The sequence below is a fragment of the Fundulus heteroclitus genome, chromosome 9 (genome assembly GCF_011125445.2).
Source record: "Fundulus heteroclitus isolate FHET01 chromosome 9, MU-UCD_Fhet_4.1, whole genome shotgun sequence".
NCBI lineage: Eukaryota > Metazoa > Chordata > Actinopteri > Cyprinodontiformes > Fundulidae > Fundulus > Fundulus heteroclitus.
The window spans coordinates 20,844,206-20,863,174 of record NC_046369.1 but is presented as its reverse complement, the minus strand read 5'-3'; the positions used below and the strand labels follow the sequence as shown (position 1 = coordinate 20,863,174).

Genomic DNA, 18,969 nt, shown 5'->3' with positions numbered 1-18,969 from the left:
CGAGTGAAGCCTTTTCTGTCTCTGCTTCTTAGCAGGACATGAATCCAAGTTAAAAATCTATTAGAATCACATCATATTAGAATAAACCCAACCGGTGATCTAATTTATACTGAATGATTAAAAGAGCAAATAGCATAAGCAGACAACGTATTGAATCTTGATAAGAGTACATTCAGAGAAAAATTCATCAAGAAGACCAATGAGGATACTGGATAGATTAGGTATAAGGTTGCGGAGGAGTTTAAAGTAGGATTGTGGCTTGAAGTCTTTTTTTTTGTTTTAATAAGTTTATTTGTAATATTAGTTTTACATTCCAACTTGATTGTATTGAAGTGTTGTTTTACTGTTTTGAATTAGAGCTTCACTTCTCAATCCCAACCAGGAACTGAAGCTACGAATTAGCCTTTAGCTAGAGACGCAGTAGACAGAACAACAGCTTCTATTAAATGTAGCATCGTATAATGTGTGGTCCCTGCTTCAAAAAAGAAAAGAAGGTGAGAGAATCTCTTTGTAGTGCGCTCCACAAATCTGGCCTTTATGGAAGAGTGGCAAGAAGAAAACTGATGGAAAAATACCTCAGGAATTCATGTTGAGGACACACCAAACAAGTGGAAGAAGGTGCTCCGGTTCGATGAGACCAATACTTTAGCCTATAGACAAAATGATGTGTGTGCTGGAAACCTAATACTGCACATCCTCCAGTCAATCCTCTTTGGGGATGCTTTTCTTCTGAAGAGACAGGAATGACCCAAAGACAAAACTCTAATCTAAACCTAACCTATTCGTTCTGCTGCTAAACACCAAAAAATAAAATCACAAATCAATCATTAAACAAAAACAAAAAAAAACGCACAAATAGATTTACATACAGGAAAATATTAATAATACCAGATGAGGGACAAACATATCACATGTATGTAAAATAAATGCTGACCATGCTGACGTACTACACCAGAGGACTTCCAGTCTTCCCAATTTATAATGTTCATAACCAGAGTAAGAGAGCAGAAAGACCAGTCTTGGGTTCCTTAATCTCATCAACTCCCTTTGCCCCAACTCTTCCCCTGAGTGTCTGGCACTTTATGGTGACACAAAGCCTTAGTGGGCGTTGCCCTGTGTTTACTGCTGCCAGTCTAATGGAGGGCTTGCCAGCGAGTGAAACTGCCAGGGTGCCAATTAGAACATACGATTATGCACTGAGGCATCCTTCTGTTTTCCTCCTACTACATCCTTTCCTTTTGTTTATTTTTTCACACAGTCGTCATTCCTCTCTGCTCTTTAGACATTTTCTCTCCGGTTCCGTTTTACCACCTGCTTTATACCGTTTTCTGACTCCGCCTTGGAGCTTGACTCTTTAGCAGGGCTAACAGGCGAGTGCCCCGAGAAAACCCCTCGTCCCTCTGCAGCCGTCAGGTACGTAAGAACAGCCTTTGAGGATGTGCCATCTGGTTTTTCACATCTCCCTCCTACTCACTCGCTCTGGCCATCTTGAAACACTAAGGAAGCTTGCTGAGGTAATCACGGCCTCCAGCATTGACACAGTAAGCAAGCACTTCCCATAATTGCACATGTTCACTCATGATATGGAGTGAGTCAGGGGTATTCGCTGAGGAAAGGTTTACAGGCTTTGTAATCTGAGCTAACAGTTTAGTAAAGCCTCCACAGGCAAAGATTTCAACACAACTGGTAAATTAGGCTTCCCGCTTGTGTTAATAAAACATTTTATAGGAGTACCTGGAGTGTTGTTGTAGCGCATTAGATTTAATAAACAGAAAGGTCAGTGAATTTCAAAGTGGCAGTTCTGAGAAAGTTTTGCAATTATTTGCTGCTCAACATGAGAAAACTCAGGGGGGAAAAAAGCTTGCGAAGGGTGTAATATGAATCTATCAAAATATCGAGCCGCAAAAATGAATAATAATTTTGCCTACACAGGAACACTGTATCTATAAAATATAAACTTTAACTGTTTTTCCCTCTCGTCACTTATGTTGCTGTATTTATAAAAAAAAGGTGTTATTGTACTGTCAGGTAGAGTCAAAGCCAGATATTTACATGCAGTGTAAAAAAGACAGAACCTTATTTTGTCACTGTTTTACAATAAATCAGGCAAAAGCTTCTTTTTTGTTTTAGTTCAGTTAGAATCACCACTTTTATTCCTATTTGCCAAATGCCAAAATAAGTATTTTGCCTATCTGTCTGCAATCCTCTCATGTTAGTTTGCTGGATTTTGGCCCATTCCTCTTTACAGCTTATATAACTGAATCTGGTTTATAGGTCACCTTGTTCCCACACACCTTTATCTCTGCTCACACATTTCTAAGTGACTAAGATCAGTTATTTGTGATAATTACTCCCAAACATTGCCTTTGTTGTCCTTAAACCACTTGGTGATTAATTTGACAGTATGGTCTTTGAATCAATGTTGGCACAGGAATTAATTTCACCTAGCATCTTCACAGGGTCTTTTGCTTTTCTACAGGGGTTGCTTTGCATATTTCGCACCAAGCCATTTTCCTGTGAAAACTAAATCACAGGGAATCTGAAATTCCACATGTAAATCTGTATTTAAACGGCGATAGGCTTATGAAAACCTTTTTAAAAGTCCGGGGCTTTTCACATGTAATAGAAAAGGTCCTGATGTCAGGCACTTGAGAAAGAAGGTTGTGTGTCTTTTTATACAGTGTACGTAAACAGCTGGTTTTAACTGTGCATGCAATACGCTGCAGCATCCATTGCATTTATGTCAGGAAAAGTGGTAAAATAAGACAATACTGTTTCCATGTCTGGAGAGAGTAAGTTACTTTTGCTTTGACAGCATGGTTTTCTTTCTTTTTCATATTTAATGGTTGCCTGACCATCTTGGGCTGAAAGTTCAGTGCTCTATACCGAGTCCAAGACTGCCCCAAGTGGTCAAACAGTGAATTGATCAGAAGACTGAAGTGTTTCCCTATTCTGATGGGATTAGTTTTACATAGGGACCAAATTTGATTTGTAATAATTGCCAAGATTCTCTGTTTTGTTAATCCTGTGCGAATCGGTCATGTCAGTACTTTGTAAATTAAAAATTCCCCCCGCAAATTACCTACTATATCTTGCTGAACTCCGAGGTTCTGTAATAAAACAAACCCAATGCAAATAGGCATCCCTGTGCTTTGGACAGAAATGGGAGGGATCCGATGGGTGAATAGGCACTTTTGGTTTCCTGGGCGGATTTTTATCTGCTTTTGGTGAAGAATGGGAGCTAAATTAGAGTGTTTAGAAACATTTGGTCCCGGACCAGCAAAACCCTATCGGAAAACAAGTCCAAAAAAAGCCCAGCAAGCAACCCACCACACTGTAATACACAGCCTTTCTCCATACTCTATAAATGCATGCATTTAAGGTTGCATTTCTACCCACCGAGACATTTCCTGTCAATTGCCGGGGCGAGAATGCAAGCGGACTGATATTTTATCCGGCTTGCGCTGTCTGTACGCAGCAGCGCGAGGCTGTATAGTGCAATTGATAGGAAAAGGTGTTCTGTCGGAAAAAATTAACAAGCCCAAATAAGAGATTGCACGTTTCTTTGAGTCACAAAATTTACAAGCGACTTTAGAAAAAGGCAAGCCCAAAATCCCGGCACTGATTCTGTTACTCAGCCGCTCACGTATACAATATGCAGCAGAGATGTCCGTAAATGTAATCAAATATCAGGCTTTGGTCATCCCATGCGAATGCACCACATAAAAAGCTGACATAGAAGCGTAAAAGCATGCTTATCCAATGTAACAGGACTTAAGCCAGGTTCCTCACCATTTTGCAAAATGTCAAGCATTGGGCATTCAAGGGTTCATCAGTCCAGAAAGAGTCTTTAAACGATATAATGATCTGTTATAACTTTAATTGCTATATGCAGAGAACATTAAAGAAAATGATAAATTATTACATACATTTTCTATATCATCTTATCTTTTGCAGTAGTGTTGCAGGAGGGCTAGGACCCATCTCTGTTGGTCAGTATGTGAAAATTAGAGTACAGCTGGATAGGTGGAATCAGCCATAAAAAAATAACTAACAACTGTTTCCCCTGTGAAGACCATTTCAACTCAGACTAACTATTGTTGTGAATTTTACATAGCTGATGATTGCTTCCCAGATGATTTTAGCAGAACTATACTTTCTATTTTTCAGTAGAAATCTATTTAATGAAGTTATCTCTGAATTCAGAGAAAACTAAGATGTGAAAAAATGTATATGGGATAGATTTTAATGGAGTTTGAAAAAAATCCAGGATATTTTATAGAGCCCATTTGGTGTATTAGGGTACAGCATGCCTTTTACAGCATAATTGCTTTTACATAGGAACAGGTCACTATAATATTTTTAAATCAACAAATTTCTGTTGTGTTTTTCGTAATCAAGACAAATCACACACAAAAGTAGCATTCTTCCAGCACAAGATTGGTTTAGCTGAGCTGTAGGGGATTGGTCAAGGTTTCAAAAATTATTAAGAGATGGACGGCCTTGACAGTCTATCTAATAATATCAACAAGTCTGGTCTAATTTAACAAGTCACCCTCTAATGAAGTTAAAAACCTTGAATGATGGCATTTAGGTGATGTAATATTTCCAGGTGCATCAGTGTTGAATGAACTTTGTGTGGGAGAAAGAGAGAGATGGACCATTTGCATTCATCTATCTTTGCTGAGGCCAAAATGATAATTTAGAGAGCAATCTATCAGGAGCTCACTTCATCATGCTGAATATTATTAAAAAGAAACCTGGAAGGCTATTTTATTCAGATCAAGCATGTCTCCTACCCAACTCAAAATTGGTCGTTAAAATTCAGCACATGACGGATGAAAGTGGAACAGCCACCTTTGGGACTTCATTGTTTGTGAGATCTTGTATTTCCTTTTGACGTCAATATAAAAAATTATTTGGAGAAATTGAAATGTGACCCCTAAAGGGTATCTTAAGAATCCCCCCCCCCCAAAAAAACCCCAGAAAAAGCCGTTTCTGTCACCTTTTGAACACTCTCTGAGCTTTTATTTCCTGTTGCTCTTAATTCAGGTGAGATTATAAATGCATTAGCGTGCATCTGTATTTTTATTAGGCTGCTAATTTTGGCCACATTGTACTTTGGTCTGGGGATGCCGGTTCTCATTAGCATGTGTGACATCAGCATCAGCTGGTCTCCAGGAACTCTGTGCCATCGTTCTCTCACACTCTTCCTCTCTCCAAACACCTAATATCCCTTCTGTATCCAGCAGTAAGCGGATCATCGTTAAGAAGGCTCAGCTCGCCTCATCAATAATTAAAGAGCCAGAATCATGTAGAATTCTCTAAGAACCATTTCTACCCCCCTTTGTACCTATGAGCTGTGAACTGATTAATATTTCATCCGTGCATGTGTACAGGAGTGTGTATGTGACAAACAGAGAGAGAGAGAGAGAGAGAGATGTGTGCCAAGGTTAATATGCCCTCTCATCGAGCTCCTCCTTACATTCAAAAACATTTCCACTTTCTGCTCCAGCGGTGATGCACATACCTCTCCTCACAAAGTAATGGGTGTAAAATGTCCTTTAAGATAACATACTCCTCCTGAAGAACAACCTGCTGAAGGTGAACCCTTGTAGCTGATGGACTGCCATAGAAGTGTAAGATGAGAAAGCTAACACATGACTTACCAACACTGTCTTTAGCACTTAGATGCATGAACTAAGTGTGGAAAGAAATTTGGTTAAATTAAACGCCTACTTTTCAAAGAGTTATGTGACAAACACAACTATAACACTGCTGATTGAACATCTTAAATAATATGAAAATAAGCTGTTATACAAATGTGGCAAAATACCTTTTATATTTTCTTGTACTGTGTCTGCTTTAACACACCTGATTAAAGTGTTGTATTATAGCCTCTGAAGTGGTCTGCATGCTGAGGAGGCAATTCAGCTATTCAATTCAATTTTATTTTCAATTCAATTTTATTTGTACAGCGCCAATTTACAACACGTCCTCTCAAGGCACTTCACAAAGTAAAATTCAATCAACTCATACAGACAGATTGGTGAAAAAGATTCCTCTCTAAGGAAACCCAACAGGTTGCATCAAGTCCCGACAAACAGTATTCACTCCTCCTGAAAGAGCGTAGAGCCACAGTGGACAGTCGTCTGCATTGTCAACACCTTTGCAGCAATCCCTCATACTGAGCATGCATGAAGCGACAGTGGAGAGGAAAACTCCCCTTTAACAGGGAGGAAAACCTCCAGCAGAACCGGGCTCAGTATGAACGGTCATCTACCTCAACCGACTGGGGGTTACAGAAGACAGAACAGAGACACAAGAGAAACCAAAAAGAACAGAAGCACACATTGATCCAGGAATCCTTTCTAAGTTATAAGGTAATGGAAGATAATCTGAACCTGGGTGAGCAACGTTAAGGACGAAGGGCTCTCTATATAGGTCGTCCTCACTACCCCTGCCTGCGCCATCGGAGCACACACGTTCAATAGCTTTTTAACACAAACTGCTTTTTAGTCAATTGCATTGCAACAACAGAGGTGGATACGGTGAGGACAACTTGTTGAAGTCCAAATCAGCCACAGAATGGAGAAGAGAGGAGATTTACGGTAATCTACGTTTAGCATCAACAGATGTTAAACGTAGCATGGTTGATGGTGCCCACCGGCTGGTCAGATTATTTTAGAACTGCTGATCTACTGGGTTCTTGGATTTACAGATAATGAGTTGAATAAAGAAATACAATGTCTTGTTGAAGATATTGTCATGGAAAGCCAAGCAAGATTTAAACAACCTTTGCTGACCATTTTCATCCCTTTAAAATCACAGTGATGGCTAAATCTGTCATTTGAATCTGTGACATGTAGAAGTGAGTCAGTTCAAAAGTCAATATGGACTCAATTACTTTACTTGCGATGTATATCTAAAAGGTTGCCTTTGAATCTATTCTCCCTTGCCCTAACAAAAATGTAATGAGAGTAATCAAAAACTCAATAATATCAACCTAAACTAAAGACTGGCTGCACAAATGTGAAATACAAAAACAAGGCTTCCACATTGAAAAAGATTATTTTTGCACTTCTTGCACTTTTTGCACTTGCCTGGGGACCATTCAGCTACTTTTGCTGAATGGTCACCATATCCCAATCTCACCATTTCTAAGAGGCATTCAATTAGCACTGTCACTATGATCATGATTTTTATTTGATGTGAATATTAGTTCTACTATCCTACGAGTATGTTTGTGTGTCATACACAACTCCTCAGCCTTATAAAATACAAAAATACACTAACTGAACTCACACAACTGAACCAATCTACATAAAATAATTATTTTGGTTACAAAAAAACTCAATAAATTCCAGTCTAATGACAAAATCGAGGTCTTTTTGTAAACAAACAGATGCAGTTGTTCAAGTATTTTAAAGAACAAAAAGTCACAGTAGTGGTGATATTTTAGGTAAAATATGATGATGCATAATATCCATCTTAATGGTCTGGTGCAAAGTGCTTAATTAAGTAGAAGAGAGTTGAACATCTTCTGGATTTCTGATTGGAATCCGAAGTCATATTCCCTGTCTGTATCCACAAAATTGGAGAATAAAGTTTATTCTGATTCTCCTGTTTTTTTTTTTTAATGATTTACCACTTATCCAAAAGGCTTGCTCACTTCTAAACATGGTTGGAAGTAACATGTGTTTAAAGTGTGGTTTGAACTCAAAAAATACAAAAAAATCTTCAAGACACGAATTTCAATTAGCTTCTACTTAAGCACTTAAAATGGTCATGCCCTGAATGATTGAGAATCCACACCAGCTTAATGATTGCAAATCCCATTCAAGATAAAACTGGTACTTTAAAATTTTAGGAATTTTAATGGGCTGTAGTTGTAAAATGTTGTGTCATGGTATTTGAGAAGAAAGTATTTCAGAGGTTACCTGACTCCGCCAGATAGATTTGCTCCGCATATCCAACTGGAAACCTTCCGTTGAAGTAATTTTGGGAAGGGGCGAAAATACTGGTTAGCTGATTGGCCTATGTTGGTGATAGACGGGCCAAATGAACCAATCAGATTCGTCGTCGCTCTGTTACGAGCGACGACAAAAACACAACCACAAGCCAAACTACTCTTGCTACTGCAGGTAAAGGCTCGTTAGCTCAGCAGAGAAATACTCTGTAATTCCGATAAAACTTGCTCGATAGCCACGCTAACGCTAGTTTCATCGGCTGAAGCCGCCATGTTCTTTAGACTGAACTGTCGCGCTTCTGGTTGCGTCACACCTCAACCCGCCTCAAAGCCAACGCTGATTGGACGTTCGTTTGGTGAACGGCTCCAAATTTTCTTTAACGGAGAGTAGCCAGACTGATCTGCGAGTGAAACCTTGAAAGCTCGCGAGATCAGGATGGTCTCACGAGGCTATTTCAGAGGTGCTCAGTTTTTTTGGCTAAAAACGGACTCTCACTTCAGAGGATTGATTCTCTGCTCTGCTTCCTTTACGTATACACACATTTGAAATATATATATATATATATATATATATATATATATATATATATATATATATATATATATATATATATATATATATATCATTTATCAATTACAACGGGCATCTTGGATCTTAGTGGCAGTTATATTGGTTTATTTCTTGTTAAAAGTAAGCCTTAACAGTACTTTCTTCTGTGTATAATGGTTTGTGTGCAGACCTGAACCTGGCACTGGTAAATTATTTTGGCCATCATTTCATAGCCAAAGATGAGGGTGGAAATTAGACTGCTGCAGTTGTACATAGTTAGTCTTTTCGGATACTTTTCCAAAATGCTGATGGTTTAAAACATGCTATGGGTTTATACATGTTTTGTTAGTGGTATTTGTATTTTAACAAGGATATCAAGTGTCGTTTTATAGTTTTATGGTCTCTCCTGCCTTCTATTTACTCAAAGTCAACTTCCTCCTTGGTTTGATTGCATTTTGCAGCATTTTGATTTGGATGTTGCATGCCAAGTACTTTAAAAGTGCTCCATTATTGTATTAGAAGCTGTTTGCACTAAAAGCTTGTTTTGGTACTAAACAGGTCAGTGTTTATTAGAAAGGTACAGTTGCAAATCAGTAGCTAAGAGGTGTGGGTACACTGTTTTCTGACTTTTGCACTTTTTCATCTGTATGTATAAGAGTTTCCTTTTTCAAAAACCTATGGAAATGAGTATTATAGGATATATCTAGATTAATTTATCGAGCTTTAGCTTATGCATTTCCAGTTTCTGTGGCTTTTTTATGACTGAGATGAAACAGGTCTTCATGTTGTGCTTTATGTGGTTGTGACAGTTGTTAGGTAACATCAGAAGGAATAATATTCACTCATGTATATTTATTTGTTTGCATGATAGTATCAGAAAAAGTCCACGGCAAAAAAATCCACAATATTAACTAACCAAAGGATATTAAAAACAATATGCTACCTTAACCTGAAGGTAAAGTAGTGGTGCCTGTAACTCATATTGCACCAAGATTAGTTCTCTGTATTTTATTTTGCTTTAATTATTGTACTGTAACTTATGCAATTATGGTGGCAGAATAAACATTCATTTTAGCTATAACTTTTCTAAATGATGTACAGAAACACTAGTTTACATGTGCATGAAGCAGCATGTCTTCCTTTTCTTTTCATTGATATTCAGTTGTACAAATATGGTTTTGTTATTGTTTGCCTTCAAGTCAAGCTTTAATACATTTCCTCATTTTATGAGTTGTTTGATCCTCAAACCATAAAACTCATTAACAAACTTGTGAAACTTATTTTATTTTAAACTTAACTACAAAGTAGCATCTAAATATTACACGTTTTTCGCATGTAATTGTGTTTATATGAGTTGTTTTGTTGGTGGAAAACACATGCTGCATCTTTTATTAATTTTGGTTCCTGATTAGTTATATTTTCATGTTTTAAAATATATATGTTGGATGAACAAGACATGATTTTAGATGCAAATTTTACTGCACATACATCAGCGCACATGAAAAGTTTGGTTGGTTAATAAAAGACCAGAGCCTATAACTCAAGTGCAAAGAAATAATCGTTTTGTTGTTTATCTTTAATGACCTTACCTGCCATTCTGGTATGTCGTTATTGCTCCTATCCTGGTGCTGTCATAATGACATTTATAAATTATGTATGGTCACTTTTATATGACACAATAATCTTCTTTGTATTCTTACCCTAGTTAAAAAACAACACTCACAACATTGCTTGTGGCACTGATATTAAACCAAACAAAGCTCTAGCAGACCTTATCTACAGAATAAAATTAGATAAATTCAGTGTTCCAACAGTTCTGGGATATTAAATGAACGTAACAAAGTTTGCATCCAGCATGGTTAAAGTGGACTCGAAAGCTGTAGAGCAACAAACATGTGTAATAAATTGATACTTAACACAATGACAGTTAACAGTTAAAAACAGCTAAAGATTGGGTTGTACTGTTTGTTCATAGCATCTCTTAGAATAAGCATTCATTTCTGTTCAAAATACTAATCCCATTTCACAGATTATCATAGTGTATATGTGACCAAACACATGTACAAAACTAACGATGGACTCACCCACTGAGGACCACAATAAAATCCATGACATTCCAGCCATTCCTGAGGTAGGAACCTTTATGAAACACAAAGCCCAGAGCGATGATCTTTATCCCGGCCTCCAAACAGAACATTCCTATGAAGTAAGGCTCAGTCTTCTCCTGTTGGTGGAAAATGCATAAATCGGGTAAATTGTTAGCATACAGGACTCAGATGTAAAAAAAAAAACAAAAAAAACTTAAGACTTCTGTGTGTGTTTCAGTTTCCATGTCTGAGCGTCTCACCAGTCTCTTGGACATGGGGGTTTTGTCCTCGCCAGGAAGGTGCTGCTCCAGAGCCAAGACAATACAGTTGGCAATGATGGTAGTGAGGATCATGTACTCGAATGGAGTGAAAGATTGAAGTTAAGGACCTCAACATTGTGAATGATGACAAAATTCAGTTTAAGCAAGGTAAACAATGGCAACTTTATTAAAATTAGCAACACTCCATACCTCAAGGGTTAATGTCTTGCAACTTCTAGATCTGTCCCTGGTCCAACACACCTGAATGAAATGGCTGAATTGTCTCCTCAGGGTTGTAATCAAGCACTACAGATTCTTTTTTGTTCTTCTTTTTTTTAAACACATCCTGTATGGCAGAGTAGCAATGACGGGAAGGTAGAAGTGAAAGGAAGAGAAAAAGACGAGACAAAATACTAAAAGGGGAAAAATAGAGTAGAGGAAAATGGGGAGAACAAGATAACATCATCTGAGTCTTCTTCTACACCTGCAGAGTGAGATATAAATAGTAAAAACGAACAAGTACCACAGATTCATGCTGATGTGCTAATTGTTTTATTGAGTAATACTAAAGAAGAGACACAACTAAAAGTCACAGGATGCTGGCCTTTAAAGGACTGGTGTTTGACACCTAAGGTATACAGGAGTCTTTCTACACACACTCTGCTCACTTGCTTAACAATAATTTAACTCTAATTAACAAAACTCCCTTTTGCAATATAAAACTCATCTCCACTAAAATTATTAAAGAGCGAGCAAAAGCTGCACTTGTGAAAAACACAATTTCCTTTAGCAGATTGATAGATTTTCGAATTCAATATTCCTGATTTTGAGTTTTTATTGTATTAAATAATGCAAATATATACAGATTATCTGTGTTTCTGTGTGATTCTCAGCTTCTCTTGACGCCAGACAAAGGAAATTTGTTCCCCCCTACAGATTTCTTCTACATTTGCTTACTCGTCACAAGATAACATGACCAGAAAAAGCTGTCCACACCAGCCTGCCCCTATGTGAGAAAAGCTAATAACTGATTTTGTCTCTCTTGGTGGAAAAACGTGCCCGTAGCATTAAGTTAGATCTTAACTATGAGCTTTGACTAGATAACTCTAAACCATTCATTTTTCAAGTCATTAAAAAATGGAGTTACTGATGTTCTGTAGATAATTTTACTGATGCATAACCAAAGTGCACCTGAGCTGATGTTACAATCTGATGGTCAGATAAGTTCGATCCCTTAAATTGTATTTAAAGGATCAAACATTATTAGCCTGGTGAATTATGAGTCTTGGGATTGAGAGGTAACAGTAAACAGCCTTTATCTTATCTGGAATCAGCTGTTACACAAACAGATACAGAAATAGAGAAAACCAATAGTAGTAGAGATGAGAGAGTGAGAGGTGTACTGGTTGCTGAAATCTATCTATCTAGCTAGCTAATGCCTAATGCAGGCACTATCCTCTCACCTGTTTATGTGCAGAAGGCATCTTAAGCCTGCAAAAAAAAGGGGACACACCGCCGAAGAAATAGGGAGGCAGAGATTATAGAGAAGCACACAACAGGAGGAAGAGATAAGGGAGAGAAGTAAGCTGATCACTGGAGGAGAAGATGATGTTATAGAGAAAGTAGGATGCTTGCGAAACAGCATGGTGAGGAGGAGGCGAGTGAAGCCGGACAGATCGATGCTTTGTTGGCAGTTTTATCCAGCAGGGTCACTCAGGAACAAATGAGTGATGAAAAGTTAAATACAGAGAGCAAACACAGTACTCCCGAAAGCCTGTAGGGGCTCTGAGACAAACCAGGGCTGCGCCTCAGATTGGCTGCTGGGAGAACAAAACCACAGTAAACAACAGTAACAACAAAATAAGTGTGAAAGCGGCCACAATCATCTGTTACTGGATAAATTCTCACGTGGACAGTATCTTTGGTCCTTCTGCGACGCAGGCTCATTTTAATGAGCTCTTTGAATTAGCTATTCACACATCGCAACAAACTAAAGGGCAAGAGTAAGGGAAGAATGAAGGAAGGGAAAAGGAAAGTGAGGAAATGAAGATGGAAAGGCATGGGAGGAAGGTATCCAAGCAACAGGATCCTCTTCCAGCCACTGAAAGTCGGTGTTACAAAACCATTACTGGGCAGCGGAAGCGCGTGTGTGGAGGTATCTCATGTGCTGACATGCAGAAGCTAGACTTTGACCCCATGCATCAGACTAAATTCTAGAAGTTGCTAAGTATTGGTGAAAAATAAATCACAACACTACTACCAAAACAATGAGAATGTTTCTGACTTTGTCCAAAATAGAAAAATAAAGGGGCCATCGCTATATAAACTATTTGATGTAGTTGATATTACTGTATATGTAAATCTTCCAAAGGGGAGAAACCACAAAAAGATACGCTGGTCAAGGCATGCTTGTTGCGGCAAGAGTTCTGATGAAAATCAACAAGAGGGATCATATTTCTCCTGTTTTAGCTTCCATTCATTGGCTTCCTGTTAAATCAAGAATAGAATTTAAAATTCTTCTTCTAACGTATAAAGCCCTTAATAATCAAGCTCCATCATATACCAGAGCTCTGATTATCCCGTATGTTCCTAACAGAGCACTTTGCTCTCAGGCTGCAGGTCTGCTGGTGGTTCCTAGAGTCTCTAAAAGTAGAATGGGAGGCAGATCCTTTAGCTATCAGGCTCCTCTCCTGTGGAACCAACTCCCAGTTTTGGTCCGTGAGGCAGACACCCTATCTATTTTTAAGACTAATGTTAAAACTTTCCTTTTTGACAAAGCTTATAGTTAGAGCGGCTCATGTTACCCTGAGTTTCCTCTATAGTTATGCTGCTATAGGCTTAGGCTACTGGAGGACATCAGGGTCTATTTTTCTCACTCTACTGATTTCTCCTACTGTTCTCCAATTTGCTTTGGTTGTTGTTATTTCAACTTTGAACTTTTTGTTCTCTGTCATTTTTTTCTTCAAAGTAGGTACACCTGGTCTGGCGTTCTGTTAGCTGTGACATCATCCTGGTTAGGCAGATCATCTTCTATTACCATATAACACAGAAAGTACTCCAGGATCAATGTGTGCTTCTGTGCTTTTTTTGTGTCTCTGCTCTTTCTTCTCTAACCCCCCAATCGGTCGAGGCAGATGACCGTTCATACTGAGCCTGGATCTGCTGGAGGTTCTCCTCCCTGTTAAAGGGGAGTTTTCCTCTCTACTTTCGCCTCATGCATGCTCAGTATGAGGGATTGCTGCAAAGCCATCAACAATGCAGACGACTGTCCACTGTGGCTCTACGCTCCTTTTGGAGGAGTGGATGCTGCTAGGGGCAATCTGCTGGGGTTCGATCTGTCTGGATGATTTGATTGAATTTGACTTTGTAAAGAACCTTGAGATGACGAAGTGTTTTGAATTGGCGCTATATAGATAAATGTAGCTGAAATTTAATTGATTTGAATAATCATTATGTTGGATCAGATCAATAAAGCTTCATCTGCATACATCATGCATTTCACAGGTAGATCCACTGCTTAGAGGCATCTAAGTTTGCTTTTGTCAAAAACAATGCACACAAGACACCCTTACAGCCACTGTAAAATTGTCCATTCGGGGGCCTCGAACCCGGCTTGATGCACTTCATAATATGTTTGGGGGGCGTAGGGAGACTGTCTGTGTGGGTGGGTGATCAGGGGATAACAGCACAGACTCCTCGCCATGGATGTCCAAGGTATTAACGGACTTCTGTCTTTCCTGCAGAGACTCTCATCAGCCCAAGTCTTTTTCTTTGGCTCCTCCTCCTCGCCCGCAGTGTGGAGCGTACCAGGCTGGCATAGACGTGTTCAGGTTTAGCCATTCTGCCCAACTGATGGTGCCCAGTGTCCCGAACTAGCTGTGGACACTAGTGGGTTTTGGACCTCTAGGGGGCACCACTCAAACCCAGAATACACAATATCAAGATTTAAATATATGAGCACTAAAAAGTTGTGTAATGCAGAGGTAGAGTTGATATTTCATAACAATCATCCATTGATTCTTTGCAAATAACAGATAATCAGTCATTTAAGCCAGTTATTATCCATTTAATGTTTTCTTATAGTAAAACATATAACATCTTTACATACAGGATGGATTTAATCATCACATCAGATATAAGTGTAACTGATGCTTCCATTTCGGTTCTAAATGTGTTAATTTCACTGTGTTACAAACTTAACAATTGTCTCATCAGGCCCTCTTGCTGTTCTGGGTGTCAGCTGATGTCGTGATTCGTCTACCAGCTTCAGGAGCAAGGCGTCTCGTGAGCCTTCTGAGTCACAGTGATGCTGGCGCTCTGCCTCGACTCCTCTAACATGCGTGTAAAAATAGATGCAGAGACAAGAGTGTGATGCCCCGTGCATCTGTGAATACGCTCAAGCACAGATTGGATCCAAACCCCAGTGATTATTGTTATTATGTAGAGGTGAAAATCAAAGCGAAGCAAAGGCATCTGAGCCTGGCATATTGGAAATCTGTAAATAATCTGAGGCATGTGTTGGAGCCAGTTTGGCTAAATAAAAAATATTAAAGAAACACTTCTTAATCAGATTATATAGTATCAAGTCAGTTTAACTTCTAGATTATTGATCTGGTAAGTCAAGTAGTAGAGGGGTTGTTAATCAGCTGTTTGGGTGTTAATGAAATTAACACATGTCCTAATTAGGTGCACCATCTTGTACATCTAATTAAAGACTAGGTGCAATAATGAGATGACACCAAGAACAGGTATGGTGTTGCAGGTCGTAGCCATACAAATCTTTTTCCTCCTCATTTTTTAGGACTGCTTTTCAGTGGTTTTGCATTTGATCAGGATCAGTGTCACTCTCCAGTGTCATTCTTCACTCCTCCCTCAGTATTTAATCTCACAGGTTTTCCTTCTTCACTGGTTTCTCCTGTTAAACCACCTGTGCTCCATGTCCTGCTCTTCCTGCAATTCCCCTGTAAGTTATCTTTATTGCTTTATTATCAATGAACTCTGTTTCTTCCACATAATAGTCTCTGCACTAGGGTCCTTTACTAACCCCAAACATGACAAGGACTGGGTATGAGATTTACTGGCTGACTGCTGCGCTACTGCTGCTGGAATAGAGTTTTTGTTATCGTCTGCTTTTTCCCAGTTTAGACTTCTTCCGGATTTGTCTTGTTATTTTCATCCCAATAACAAGCCCCCATAAATTACTTGCACATAAATCAATGTGTTTTTCAGATTTTGTGAATATCACGTCACATGGTGTGACCTGATCAAGTCCTAGATAAGCTCATTTTGTCGCATTCTCTAAAAGTAGTTCAAACAAGGTCATATTTTTCCTTAATCCGTCAAAGGTGGAGGCGTTAATGTTTTTAAAACAATTTGTGAAAATAGTTTTTTCACAAATACAATTGGTTTTACAGCACTGATGCCATTTAAAGGTCTATCGAAGATGCTGACCTCTTCCGGAAATTGCTTCAGGACACAGATAAGTTCTTGCTCCATCCCTCATGTCTGGTGTCCTTGGAAACTGAAGTCATACCTTCCCAACAACCTATCGCACATCTTTGTCAAACATTGGCATGTGACACAATTTCCAGAGTCCTACAGTGGAAATTAGCATGGCTTTCATTTGACCTGATTCCCTTTCATAAGGTTAAAAACACATTTGGCCCAGCGTTGGCACATTTGGCTAAATTGTGCCAATATCAGAGGTCCGCCTGGCACACTGCCCACTAAAACCTTTATTGAACAAATATTCTTCAGATACTTCAATCCAGATTTGCTGCAGTTATAGTCAAGATGTGGCTCTATAAAGTCTGAGGCGTCTCCTATATTTTCAGAAGATTTTTCAATGTTTTGCAAAGGAACAGAATAAATAATAATAATAATATAATAATAATAAATAAAATAAAATAAAATAAAAAAATAACACTGCACTGCACCAGGGACTGGGGTCACCTAGTCCCTGGTGCAGTGCAGTGTTATTTTTTTATTTTGGGAATCGCAGGTTGAAAAGTGTTGGAGCCCATGGTTTAGATGATCATCTTTATATTGTGATCAAGTGAAAAAGGGTGAAAACAGTGGAGAAAAAATATATAATTTTGACATTCAGAAAGAAATTAGTTTAGGACACCAGAAACACCAAGTCCACAAGGATCATTTCCCTCCTAATTGTCTATTTGTATTTTTTATTCAAGGATGCAATTCAGTTAGGAAGAAATGAATGATCCTGCTTAACTCTATGCAGACTCTAGAGCAGAGGTCACTGACCTTTTTAAAACTGAGAGCTACTTCATTAGCACTGTGTCATACAAGCACTGACCTTTGAATTAGAAGAGTCAGAGCTCACTTTAACTTTATGTCAAATAAACATATTTTTGATGCTTTTTTAAAGATATTGTCGCTTTCAAATATATATAAAAGCAAGAGTAATTCCAAAGGAAGATCAACAGAATAAAATAACATTTTAGATGTAGCTCACTGGAGGTTTTGTGCTGGAGGGCTCAAGGGTGCCACATGTGGTCCTCGGGGGCTATCTGGTGCCCACGGGCACCCTGTTGGTGACCCCCTGCTCTAGAGGAATATGTATGGACTTTGCAACCTAATGATATCTTGATTAAATTACTAATCTGAGTGGTTTTAATCATTAATGGAGTTCAACACAAGAACAACATCCTGAAACTATAATTCAAGACCAATATGGTCACCCTGCTGTACTGTTTGAACCTAAACCTCTTCGTTTGCTTCTCATTTCTCACATCATTTCTGCTTGCACTAATGATGAAACAAACTATTAAATCCAACAATCAATTATTTAGAGGTACACCATCTCAATGGGAAACTTCCCACTGCGGGGGATCCCAGTGGGGATCAGACAAGAGGAGCAGCTGCCAGTCCTCAGCAGGCCTGCGAGTCTAACCTGAGACTGAGTGCTTCATTAAGCCCTGCCTCTTCCCTGCCAGGGCTCCATCAGCCTCCATCAGCCTCCATCAGCTACACCCTCAGGCAGCCGAGCTTGCAGTCAGACTCATGCACGCACAAATGTAACCACGCCTTGCTCCGGTGAGCCGCCACTGATGTTGTCAGTGACACGGTGCACTCGAATAAATCTAAAAAACACATCATGGGATCATGTACGTGCGCCCACACCACTCCACCAACCACAGAAGTCTCTGGATATTTTTCTTGAATTGATCATACTCTCTTACAGTGAAGACAACAAGAAGTTGTGCTAGAAACACAACGCTGACCTTTACCAGATGTCCTGCACAGATACGAGATTATAAGAGAGTGTGTGTGTGAATACCACTCTACCATTAGCTTGTAGGTTAAGTATCGGTGTCTGTTCTTGATTTGCTCTCACTTATTACAAAAATCTAGCAATACCCTGATAAATAGTATGTGGCCAGGCATGTTCCAGTGTCTAGCTTCAAAGTATTCAGAATTTTTAAAGGGTTCCAGCCTCAAAATCACTAAGTATTATATAGTGATGCTCCCCGCTCCTAATCTGTAGCTGGGGCATGCACATATGTAACACATTTGTGCGTGCAACAGGCAAATGTGCAATTAACCAAAAGAGAAGTAAACTAGTGAACATTTCTCCTCCCTAAAGAAAAAGATGTGAGCTGTCTGTACCATTTTCAGGTAGCAAAAATCACACAAGGCCATGGCTTGGCACTCAGAGAAACACCACTAGCTACTTTTTATTATGTGATGCAATTAGGAAACAAATTTTTGCAGCAATCTAAAGGACTTTGCAGGTTTGGCAGTAAGTCAAACAGGCCACTACAGGCTGGCTACTGAAAATGATAATGTTGAGATAACATCAAAAATCAAGAAGTAGTGTTTTCAAGCAATACAAATATTTACTAGTATCCTTCAATTAAGCTTGTATTAATTATTGTTTTCTTTCTGTATTTCTGTGCATCAGTTTAAAAAACATCTTTTAGAGAAGCCATCTGTTTTTCCCTCATTTGTGTTTCATATTCCATGTATTAGAATGTGTTGTGTTAGAATCCTTACGTTTTGGATTTCTGTAGATGCCTTTCTCTCTTTGTTTACATCCTCTTAGTGTTACTGTTACAGTTCCTTCATTGTTGATTAACTTCT

General features: G+C 38.8%; 1 protein-coding gene across 1 annotated transcript in view; it reads right to left on the bottom strand.

Moving 5' to 3' along the window:
- LOC105936860 (voltage-dependent R-type calcium channel subunit alpha-1E) overlaps positions 1-18,969 on the bottom strand; it is a 160,047-nt gene that overhangs the window by 75,302 nt on the left and 65,776 nt on the right. Inside the window, exons 5-6 of the mRNA XM_036141670.1 lie at positions 10,867-10,972; positions 10,604-10,743 (exon numbers count right to left, since the gene is read on the bottom strand). Of these exons, the coding sequence (XP_035997563.1) occupies positions 10,604-10,743; positions 10,867-10,972 (246 nt within the window). The remainder of the gene's footprint in view (positions 1-10,603; positions 10,744-10,866; positions 10,973-18,969) is intronic.